General features: G+C 47.8%; 1 protein-coding gene across 6 annotated transcripts in view; it reads left to right on the forward strand.

Annotated features, from left to right (window-relative positions):
• Nucleotides 1-5,148: 5,148 nt before the first annotated feature.
• Ccdc88c (coiled-coil domain containing 88C) overlaps nt 5,149-12,220 on the forward strand; it is a 124,543-nt gene continuing 117,471 nt past the window's right edge. For all 6 annotated transcript variants that reach the window (XM_017795246.2, XM_017795249.2, XM_017795248.2 and 3 more), the window contains exons 1-2: nt 5,149-5,293; nt 5,959-6,059. In XM_017795246.2, coding sequence (XP_017650735.1) covers nt 5,234-5,293; nt 5,959-6,059 — 161 coding nt within the window. In that variant the 5' untranslated portion in view covers nt 5,149-5,233. The remainder of the gene's footprint in view (nt 5,294-5,958; nt 6,060-12,220) is intronic.

Here is a 12,220-nt window from a genome sequence, read left to right on the forward strand (position 1 = left end):
AACTAGAAAGGGGCCAACAAGTACCTGTGTAAATATTTAAAATAAACAGTTCTTGGGGCTGGAGAGATGGCTCAGCTGTTAAGAGCACTGGCTGTTCTTGCAGAGGACCTGGGTTTGGTTCAACCATCCATAACTCCAGTTCCAGGGGATCTGATGCCCTCTTCTGGTTTCCACAGACATGGGTGCACTTATATACACGCAGGCAAAACACTTATACATGTAAAATAAAAAAGATTTAAAATAAAATACAAAACTAAAATAAAATATAGCTCTTACCTAATCATCCTTTATTTTGATCAGTTTCCTGGGGCAGTAGAGAGAAGCCTTCTGGTCATGTGGAAATATATTAAGGCCAAATCTTTTGATGTTCTTTTCCACAGACTTCAGCTAAACAAAGCTTCCAATTCCAGGGTGAGCCCAAGTTTGAGTTGTTGACCTTTGCAGGAATGAAAGCAGCTGACATTTGGCTACATTGCCAAGGCCAGTGTAGCTGGTATCTGATGCCCAACCAAGGTTTAATGAATGTCAAGATAAATGGATCCTCCAAATTCTGTCCCATCATTAACATCTGTGTAGCAGGAAAGTCCCCCTCCTGCAGCCACTGCAAAAGAATTCCTTGCCAGCTTCGATTTGGCACTGTCAAAGTTCATCTGTTTGCCAGCAAGCCAGCACTCATATCCACAGACAGCTGAGCCATGGACTGCAGGTTCGGCATCTCTGAAGTCAACATCGCAACCAAAGTTTACACATACCCTCTGGTAAGGACCTGGCCATTAGCTCGTCACCATGCCTGGTGATTAAGTTTTTATATAAGGACTTAACTTTAAAAAATATATATTGTATGCCAGGTGTGATGGCACATGCCTTTAATCCCAGCACTCGGGAGGCAGAGGCAGGTGGATCTCTGTGAGTTCAAGGCCAGCCTGATCTACATAATGAGTTCCAGGGCAGCTGGGGTTACAGGGGGACCTTGTCTCAAAAAAACATATATAAAAAAAAGTTAAATATATATTTAGTTGCCAGTTGCAGTGATCATGCTCTTAATTCCAGCACTCAGGAGGATCTCTGTGAATTCAAGGCTAGCCAAGGCTACATAAACCTGTCTGGGGAAAAGAAAAAAAGTTATATAAATTATAGATATATATGTTTTCAGAGGACCTGGGTTCAATTCTCAGCACCCACATGGTGGTTTGCAACTGTCTGTAATTCCAGTTCTAGGGAATCTGATGCTGTCTTCTGGCCTCCTCAGTCACCAGGCATGCACATGCTCTTACATACATGTAGGCAAAACACTCATACACATTTAAAAAAGAACAAATTTTAAAGAAATAGTCACTATGAAAAATCTATTATGAAACCTGACATGTGGTAAGCTAATTAAAAAATAAAATAAAGCATTTGAACAGAAGTACCTTGTATGGGTGGATAAAGTTTGTACCCAAAGCTATAAGTTATTGAATGGCAATCTCAGTGCCAGGAGTGAGCTACCTCCCTGAGTTGTTAGGGAGACCCCTGAGGCCCTCAAAACAATATAGACAATTGAAGTTTTCTGCATAGGATGGAATCCATGTCTGGTACTACAGACCTAGTCAAAAGCCCATACCTAAGAAGCTCATAGGCCCTACTGCTAAATGGACATGATTTAACTATCAAATTGCCTTCTAAATGATTATGACTATAAATCAGCAGTGCTGTCAGCTTTGGTCAGAGAAGCATCTTTATGTGGTGGGCAGTGATAATGCAGACATAACTGGTAAAAGTGAGAATAAGTGACTGTTGAATGCTCATCCCTAAATAGGACATCTGTATCAACCCCTTCAAGGCTTAGCAGGGAACATCATAGAAGAGAGGGCAGAAAGAATTTAAGAGCGAGAAGATTCAGTGCTCTGAAACGTATTCTGAGCATGATGTGGCTGTGGCACTCTTGAACTCACAGGAGCTGTGATTACCTACACAAAACCTGTTTTAAGACTGGGTCCATTAATATGCTGTCATGGAGGTGGGGGGGGTTTCATGAGGTCCCATCCCTCCCTGACAATTAAAAAATATTTATTTTTATTTTATGTGTATGAGTGTATTTTCCACATGTATATAAGTGCTTCTGTGTCATGCAATGCCTGTGGAGGTCTTCAGAAGAGGTTGTCAGATCCCCTGGAACTGGACTTATGGATGGCTGTTGGCCACCATGTGAGTGCTGGGAACTGAACCCGGGTACTCTACAAGAGCAACCAGAGCTTGTAACACCTAAGCCATCTCTCCAACTTCACTCCCTGACAATTTACAGTTAATGGTTGCCAGCAGAGGGAGAGACATTTTCTTCAGTGGTGTAGACACTGGTAATGTGTCCATGCTCCTGTAAATATCCTCTGACCCAGACTCCTAAGCAACCCTGATGAAATTCACTAGGAACCAAAAAAAGTAAAAATGAAAGCCATGAAAGCACAAGAGAACTAGTTTTGAAGAGGAGGAAGATGAGTTCGAGTGGGAAGGACTAGAGAGTAACTATCCAATTGGGTAACGGGGATGAACATGGTCAAAATACATTATGTTCATATACAAAGATTCAATGAAGGGGCTGGAGAGAGCTCAGCAATTAAGAGCACTGGCTGCTCTTGTAGGGGTCCTGGGTTTGATTCCCAACACACAGCAGCTAACCACCATTCATTCCTCCAGTTCCAGGGGATCAACTCTCTTCTGACCTCTGCGGGCACTGTACGACATGGGTGCATTTACACACATGCAAGCAATACACTCATATACATAAAAATAATAAAAATTTTAAAAATGCAATGAAACGTATAATTATTGTATGTATAATATATGCTAATAAACATTTAAAAGTCACTCCACTTGCCAGTTGTACACACAATTTAAGCTCCACCAGGTGTTATCTCTGCTGAATCAATGCTTTAAGGGAGGAGAAAATTCCTTTATCAGGATGAATGCCATTAAAAATCCTGCTTCCATCCAGGAAGCAAATGTAAAAGCAATGTGTACACTCATATCCAGAAATGAAGCAAGACGGTTAGAAATAGTTTTGGCTCAGGTGGACATGTGAAAACCATCTGTGCTCCGGAAGGAAGAGGAGGGCAGTGGGGTATTACTCAGCAGCTCATACATATCCCTGAAGTTCAGCCCCAGATGGAGCTTAGGGGGAACAATTCTTCAAGTAGCAGTAGCAGAGGAGGCATAAGATGAGGAAGACACAGTGACCATGGATCTTTGCAAAACTTTTACATGCATCACTTTGAACTTCAAACTTCCCTCGTAAATCCCATACTGGGAAAACATTACCCTAACAGTTCCAGGCTTTTAGGAAGCATTTTGCCCAGGTCACACTATCCTTTGAAGTCTCTCTAACCACCAAGGACACCCTTGAGTTCACCTGCACAGCTGCCCACATGGACCAGGGAGCTGAGGGAGATCCCTTTCATCTGGGTGAAGGGGTCTAGTCCTTCAGTGATCAACTCAGCTAACAGACAAAACAGAAATTTCTGAGGTGGTTGCCTAGGGGAATATCCACATCTCCAGCAGAAAAATTCCCACAGTACAATAGGAAATGCCTCACAACTATCACAAAGCATTTGTTTTTTCAATGCACTCTCAGTTTGTAAGAATGTTTATTAAACAACTGGAAAGATTTCTTGTCTTAAAAATATAATAAAACCGCCAACAAAACCCCACAAAGGCAGCCCTTACTTTTCCTAATAGGGTGCCCTGGGCTTCTCATAACTCTGGAGTTTATGATGTAGCCCAGGCTAGCTTTGCACTCAAGATCCTCCTAGTTCGGCCTCCCTAGTTCTGTGATTACAGGTGCCACGGCAGAGTCTCATTGTCCGTTTTTTTTTTTTTTTTGGTCTAGGACAGGATCTCACTGAGCCTAGTATGGCCTTGAAGGTTATGCAGCCAAGGCTGACTTGAACTCCAGACCCTCTTGCCTCCATCTCCGAAGCGCTGGGACCTCAGCCCCGTGTCACCACTCCTGCCCCCCCCCCATGTGGTTCCCTGACTTCCACACTTTTTTGAATCTTAACAGTCTACCTAGGACTACAGTTTTAAAACCATCCTTACAGGCCAGACTGAGCTGTTAATACCACATGTCATCAGCAGATGTCGCAGTCCCAACACGTGAGAAAGCTAACTTCCAAAATTACTAGCCATAGGGCAGCCGCTGAGTGCCTGTTGTGTTCTTACAAAGCAGTATGCCCGGGGCTTCAATCAACCCCCGCACAGTGAGGGTTAAATGTGTTAATCATGTAGGATGCATTGAACATTGTCTAGATCGTGAAGTTATTACCAGGCAGCCAAGAGGTGGCAGAGACTGGTCAGTGAGTCCCAGCGGGGCAGTCTGAGAGCTTGCTTTCCATCCTGTTGGGAGGTCTGTCCATTTTTCAGCTCCCTGCCTCTAAGGGGCTGCTATGCACCCTGGCCTGGGATCTGCTCTCCTCCCCTGGGCAAAATGGTGGTGGGCGTTGGGCAGAGTCATAGCTGGGGTGGGCCCAGATTGGCGCGGCCACATGCTCTGCTTCCTGCAGGAACTTCTAGAAGGGATGCAGCTCAGGGGGTGGCACCGGCTGGATGCAAAGGTTCGCGATCCTACAGCCTTAAGTCAACAAGTTTCCTCCTTGGCCCTCCGGCGTGCGCCACACCTCTCACTCTCCCATCACCCCTCACCCCGGGTCCTGAGCGCGCTTCCTGGCCGGGCACAGGCAAGAGACACTTAGGTCCTGCTCCCGCGCACCTGGGCAACGGGTCGCACCTGCCCGGGGCTCCTGGAGCGTGGGATCCGCGGACGCGGGCACCCCGCAGCCAGCACGGGGCTCCTCCCAGTGCGCGCGCGTCGGGGGCGCCAGGACGCCACGTACAGGGGCTCTGGGGCGCGCAGGTGTTCCGGGCACGGTGCGCAAGGCGGGCTGCAGCGGGCTCCGCCCCCGGCCGCACGTTCGCCCCTCCCTCCCCACGCCCGGCGCAGCCTCCGCGCCTGGGCTGGGACTCCGCAAGGCGGGCACCGCAAGGCGGCGCGCGGGTCTCCACGGAGGCCGAGGGGCGGGGCGCGCTCATTGTTCCTCCCCTTCCCCAGCCCGGGCGGGGCGCGGGGCCGCCGGAGCCGCCGAACGTGAGCTCGCGCCCCGCCTTTGTCTCCCGGGCGCCTCGCCGCAGCCCCGCGCCCTCCGCCGCCGCCGCCGCTGCCGGACCCGCTTTGTGCCGCGGGGCGGGCGGCCGCGGCCTCAGCATGGACGTGACGGTGTCGGAGCTCATGGAGCAGTTCCTGCAGAGCCCGCTGGTGACCTGGGTGAGCGCGCCCTCTTCCCCCTGCGCGTCGTGGCTGCACCCGCTTCTCTCGTGCCGGGCCCGGGTGACCCCCGGACGCGGGAGACTCAGCAGGTGGCTCGGGGTCCGGGTCGTGCAGGCTTCCGACTCCGGAGCCCGTGCCGACCCCTCCGCGCTCCCCGGCTGGGCCAGGGGCGGAGCGCGTACACCTGTTCCAGCCGCCGACAGTCGCGGCGGGGAGGGCACCCCCAGACGCAGAACGCCAACCACCTTGGAGAAGGACCCTAGTCCCCGGGAGCATTGTCCGGAGACCAGCCTATGGATGGCGGCGACGGGTGGGAATTGGGGGGCGCCGAGTGGGAACGGGAAGCAACGGGCTGGGCGCACTGCCTTCCAGTGGAACTGAGACGTGAGAAATTTATTGAGAAGTCCCCTTTATTTATTTGTTTATTTATTGACCGCACTGGGATGTTGGAGAAAAGTGGCCAGAAGTTTTTAGCCTCCTGCCTCGCATCTGTTGCCTGGCGCAGCAGGGGACAGCGGTCCCTGGAGAAGGGTGAGCTGGATGCCTGCTGAGATCGCAGAGGTCATGAATGAGTGCCGCCCCCGCCCTCGCGGCCCCAGCTCATTTGCTCCTTTAGACCGTTGGTGGCCCTGGGTGACTTCCTGCCTTTACCTCCCCCTCAGGTGAAAACTTTTGGTCCGTTTGGAAGCGGCAACCAGGACAACTTGACTCTCTACATGGATTTGGTGGATGGCATCTTTTTGAACCAAATCATGTTGCAAATGTAAGTTGCCTCTTCAGAGAGGAAGGATGTTTTAGAAAGCTAAAGATTGTAGTCTGAGTGGCCCAGGAACGATTCCCTGCAGGTGGGGACGCTGGAATCTCCCTGGCAGCTTGTTTGATAAAAGAAATTTGGAATTGACTTTCAGCTGTGTGGTGTATATAATGCAGTTGACTTCGAATCCAAGGACTTGTGGTCTAAAGCATTGACATGAAAATGCCCCCTTTCTTTTGGGGGAGCAGAGAACTGTAACCAGTGTCTGATTATAGGAAATGTCAGGTAAGTCTGGAGTATTGGAGGGTGACTGTAAAGTTTCACCATAAGGTAGGGATCCTTACTTGTTTTCTTACGGTTCCTTTTCCAGTCGGCTGCAGCAAGTGCAATCCATTAAGCCACCTTGTGTCCAGTGGGTTAGTCTCAGAAGGTACACAGGCAAGCATATGCTGGGATCTTGTTTGTTTGGAAGTGTGTGTCTTAAGCAGGGTCTTGGAAGAAATTACTTGCTCTTGTGTACCTCAGACCACATCCGTTTTGTTGCTGAGTTCTGCACAGCCTGTCTGTGATAGACAGCTTGCCACCGAGTAGGGGTTGGTCCCTAGCTCCTTTCTGTTTTTAACTCAGAAACAGCAAGGAGCATATTGGAACTGTCGGTATGAATCACAGGCCCTTGAAGCAAAATAAAACATCCTGGTGTTCTCTGTGGATCACCCCTTACATTCACCTCGAACTGAGACACTCAGTTCACACTCTAGCATCATTCATAAACTAATGAGAAACAATTTCACTTGTAGCCAGGGAGGGAGGCACACCCTGCTTTGGCATATTTAGAAATGGTTTAAATAGATTGTACCCAAAAAGGTTGGTTAAAAAAAAAAAATACCAGTTCCTTTTGTTTTCATAGGACATTTGATGTCATGGTGGTAGAGACTCTGACACCTAAATTTTTTTTTTTTAAAGCTCTCCAACCTCCAGTGTTTGACTAGATTCTAAAGAGACAAATCTGTTGTTGGATTTGGCAGAGCTTCTCAAAGGACGTTAATGGAAATGAGTTTTTCTAGGGTTGCCTCCTGATAGGTTTGGGCTTTGGCAATTTCTCCTCCCATTCTACCAGACCCTCCAAATTACTGGGTTCCATTGGTGTAAGGACCAGTAAAACCTAAGCCTGTCTGCGGAAGCCTGAGACTGTTTAATTAAAAAAACTCAGCAGTGTCCCCCAGTCTTTTCACTCCGTTTTTACACCCAGGCGAAGGGAAGAACAAAAGCCCAGGGACTGTTTCTCTTTCTTCCCTGACCTTTGGAATTCCTGAAGCAGTTACCACTTGCTTGTAAATTAGGGAAGCCTGATGCGCCGCTCCTTTGAGAAATACTAGCTCATTGCTCGTTTGAATTTGGTCCCTAAATTCTGTTGAAGGGTGCCTGCTCCTCTCTTTGGTAGTTTTCAATGTTGTTTTCTCCTCCGGGGTATGTTAGCGAGATCATTCTGGAAGAAGGAGCTGGTAAGTATGCAACAGTACTGGGGCAGCCACAGAGGAAGGTTCCACAGGGAGATGGGGAGAGGCTTTCCTGGACTAGGAAAGAGAGAGAGGTGGGTGGGCACAGGACCAAGAAAGACAGAGGTGGGTGGGCACAGCACCACCTGCCATTTGTGGTTTGTTGCTTTGGGGAATATGCCCCCCCCACACACACACCTGGTAACAGGAGTCAGAACCTGTTTCCCTCTGGAAGTGGGTGGGGACTGACTTCAAAAGGGGCTATGGAAATGCTCTGTATCTCTCTTTCCCAAACTTGTGATGCTCATGTTTCACTCCTTGTAAAAGTTAACTTGATTTAAAAAACAAGCAGGGCCCCAGGTGTGACTTGCTGGTAGTGCTTGTTCAGGGTCCTGGGTTCCATCCCTGGCACAGCAGAAAGTAGATGACTAAAGGACCCATGTGAGTTATTTGCTGGGTGAGTGGTACACACCTGTAATTCTTAGCACTTGGGAGGTGCAGGATCAGGACATCGAGGCCAGCCTCAGCTATACAGCAAGGCCATCTTGGGCTACATGAGACCTTATTTCAAAAAACAAAAAGAATCCTGACCCCAAGTGTTGGGCATCCTTGGTCACTATGTTGGGTTTGAACCCCATGTCTTCTTTTTTTCTTTTAATTAAATATTTTATTAAAATTTTTGTTTTATGTGTATTGCATGTATTGCCTGCACATATGTAACTGCCATGCAGTGCCCACAGAAGACATAAGTGGGCGTCAGATCCACTGGAACTGGAGGTATGGACAGTTGTCAGCTGCCATGTGGGTACTGGGATTCGAACCCAGGTCTTCTGCAAGAACAGCCAGTGTTCTTAAGCAATGAACCATCTCTCCAGCGCCCTCCACCCCAGGTCTTCTTTTTAGAAGCAGAGTGACACTGGGGTTGTTGCAGGTGCCAGTTTCCTTATCTGAAAAGTAGAAAGTAAAAGTCTTCCCTAAGGAGATGGCTCTGGGAATTAAATGAGATGATGTGTTGGCACCTAGCTCGGCACTGGCAGGAAATGGATTGAGATCAGTCACTCACACGGTGCCACGTGATCCAGAAAGGCTATGAGCTGTCCAGACCCGTCTGTCTTTCTTCAGTCTTTTATTAAATGAACAATATTTTTTAAATGAACATTTATTTGTTTATGTGTATGGATGTTTGTGTACATGCCCCCAGGGGGTGAGTTGGGGAACAACTTGCAGGAGTTCTGTGTAGTTCCTGGGGATGGAACTAAGGTCATCAGGCTTGGTGGCAAGTGCCTTTACCTACTGAGCCATCTCACTGGCCCTTCAATCTACCTCTGCCCCCCTTCCATTCTTAATCTCTAAATAACTACACAATTCTCAGCTTTAGTCTTTTCCTCATGAGCTCTGAGCCTAAGTCCTAGCTTGACACTTAGGTACTTTAGCTGGGCCTCAGTTTTCCCTTCTATCCAGTGGAGGAGTGTCAAGCTAAGGATCAGGTGTGTGATGGGTCTGTGGGCCTTGCCTCCAGTGCTGGGTGCTGGAGACTACCTACTGTACTATGTTGATAAATTCTCCCCAGCTGCTGGGGCCTTGGAAATTGCAGCACCTCAAGGCTGGAGGCTGACTAGGTTGTGGGGACTGAGATAAGAGGCTGTTACCTAACACTTTAGAGCCATCTGGAGGCTGACCATGGTCATGTGACTGCACCTGGCTTTTGTCTGTGGCAACCCTAGAAGGCTGGGTGGTAGTCTCTTGGCCCTGACCTGTGATGACATCAGCCTCACCTCAGCAGGACAGCCCTGCGGGCTCAGCTTTCAGGGGAGGCCCAGGACTAGAGTTCCTGAATGAGAGAGTGACATTGAGAGGGTGGGAGCACAGTTGTATGGGTGCCTCCCTTGTCTGTGAGGACTGTGAACTTTGGACATGGTTTTCATTCTCTTGTGTGGAATTGTGGAAAATCTTGCCTTTGTTTAGCAGCTGGATTCATAGCCTCCATCACGTACATTGGGCAGATTGCTTGGTTCTCTGAGCCTCAATTTCCTGGTCTTTAATAAGAGGGTGGAATTGATAGATGTGGGGGGACTAAGCAACATGATATTTATAGGAAATAGGCAGACGTCATTATTACGGTCTGGGTGAGAAAGGGCTGGCTTGTGTGTATGCCTGTGTACACATGCTGGTGTGCATCTGTACTTGTGAGGAGTCGTCAACAGACTGACTTGATGGCTGTCTAGTGCAGTTGGGGACTTGTGCCCTTACGAGTTCAGTGGCATTTCAACCCTGCCTGCTGCCTGCTCCTTTGTGGCCCCTGGGATTAGCTGCAAAGTTCAGGGTAATTTATTACGCAGAGATGGGAAGCATCCTCAGACCAAGGGGAGAGAGTCTTTAGCTTCTAGAAAGTGTTTGAAGGATCCTTTTCCCCAGTACCATCCAGCAATTTATGTTTCTGTTGCACAGTGTGCAAACACACAACTGTACTTACTAGTTGCATGAGCTTGTGTTGGTGTAAAGATGTTGGAACAAAATGATTTTTATTTTAGGAGCTTAAGTGATTATTCCATTTCATTTTTTTCCCCTTCTTCCCTCCTTCCCTTCCTCGTTCCTCTGTATTGAAATGGAACCTGGGGCCTCACACATGCAAGGCAAGCCTTCTACCACTGAGCCATAGTCCTAGCTCAGGAATTTTCTCTTTTTTTGCCTTTAGTTTATGACATTCTTAAAGGGGGCTTTGAGTCTTTAAAAATCACGCCAAAAGCCAGGTGTGGTGCACTCTGTTAGTCCCAACATTCGGGAGATAGAGGCAGGCGGATCTCTGTGAGATTGAGGCCAGCCTGGTCTACATAGTGAATTCCAGGACAGCTGGGGCTACAGAGAGCTCATGTCTCAACACCCCTTCCCTCAAAGTTCATGTTCATTGTAGTAGAATAGGAACATACTAGATGAGCAAAATAAAACTTGCTTCTAGTTTTTGGTGTAAAGACAGCAGTGTTAACATTCTAGCTCTTTCCAGATGTTTTTAGTGCCCTTATCTGAACCTGTGATTTCTGTGGCTGTGATTCAGCCTGGTTTGGAACTTCCTGATTGTCCTGCCTCAGCTTTGAGAGTGCTGGGATTGGCTTTACAGGTATGTACTACCATGCCTGGCTAAGATAGCATAAACTCAGCTTGGTAACAATCATGTCCGCTTGGCATACAGAACCGAGTACAGTTGGAGTTTGCTAATGCTGCTTTGAGCTTCATAGAATGATGGCTTTTCAGGCCTGGAAAGACAGTATCCTATTTTTCAGATGAGCCTTCTGAGTGCTGGAGCACCCTGGCCAAGCCTGGTCCCTGGGCTGAGATCTGGGCTTTTGACATGGGCTACAAGCAAATAGAGGGTGCTGGGTGGGTAGAAAGGAGGGCTGACTTCTTTAAGCAGTGATGAGATTTTTGGTTTGTTTCCTAAATACTTTACCCAGAGAGACTTAGTTAACTGAGGAAATACTAATGATCATGTTAATTAGTCTAATTAGACATATAGTTCCTGTCAAGGTTCTTTTCTAGTGTAGCTTCAATTAACTGTTTCTTCCTGTATCTGGGGAGAACAAAAGCAGACCTGGCAGAGAACCTCTGCTGGCCATCCCTGGGCCCTGGGCCTGTGCAGTGCTTTTCACAGGAGTGGCTGTCCATGGCTTGTATCGAAGCACTCTTGAAGTGGCTCCTCTGCTATAAATGAAGCATGGAGACTGGGGAATGTGGCTCAGTTGGTAAAGTGCTTGCCTAGCATTGCTGAAGCCCTGGGTTCAATCCCCAGGACTGCATGAAGTAGGTGTGGTGGCATACCCCTGTAAACCAAGTAGGAAGTGCAGGCAGGAGGATCAGAAGTTCAAGGTCATCCTCTGCTATATAGGAAGTTTGTGGCAGCCTGAGCTACATGAGACCCTGTCTCAAAGAAAAGAAAAGAAGTCTAGGACTACAATAACAAAACAGCTGGGCATGCTAACATTCACCTGTAATTCCACCTATTTTGACAGTTGAGGCAGGAGGATTGCAAGTTCAAGGCCAGCCTGGGCTATATAATGAGACTTTGTCTCAGAAGTAGAAAGGATCAAGGGTGTAGCACAGGGGTAGAGTGCTTGCCTCGCATGTGTGAGGCCCAGAGTTCAGTCCCCAGCACCACAGAATCAAGAGCAGTAAATGAGGAAAGCCCTGCAGCCTCTCTTAAACTTTGCTGTGTTAAGTTTCATGTAGTCTTATCTCTTAAGATAGCTCCTGGTTAAGGGAGGAGAGTTGCACCTTTCAGAGAAATTATTTTCTCATGCTAGGAACATTTCTGTATCTAAAAATGCCTTTGTGGTTTAAATTCAGAATGTCTCTTTTCTTAAATTACTTTCAGTGGAACTGGAAGCCTTGATTTCCTTGGTAATGAGGGGCTCTAGAAGAAACATAATGTGTAAATGACTTGGTCAGATCGATTTCTGCGTGGGGACAAACGTTGTCATCTGACAGTTGAAAAGTGGTTCTCTGGCTGCCCTCAGAGGACCCATGTGACTATTTTAGGGGGTGGAGGATGGCTGCTTAAAGTCAGTGGCTGTCGATTGCCTGTGAAAGGTTTCCGTGCTTATAACACTGTAGAGTCGAGAGTGTATATATCAAGTATTTAAACCTTTATTTATTTAAAGGTTGAACTTTAAACAGTTTGTG

This window comes from Nannospalax galili, unplaced genomic scaffold (assembly GCF_000622305.1).
Source record: "Nannospalax galili isolate Female #2095 unplaced genomic scaffold, S.galili_v1.0 scaffold107, whole genome shotgun sequence".
NCBI classification, from domain to species: Eukaryota; Metazoa; Chordata; class Mammalia; order Rodentia; family Spalacidae; genus Nannospalax; species Nannospalax galili.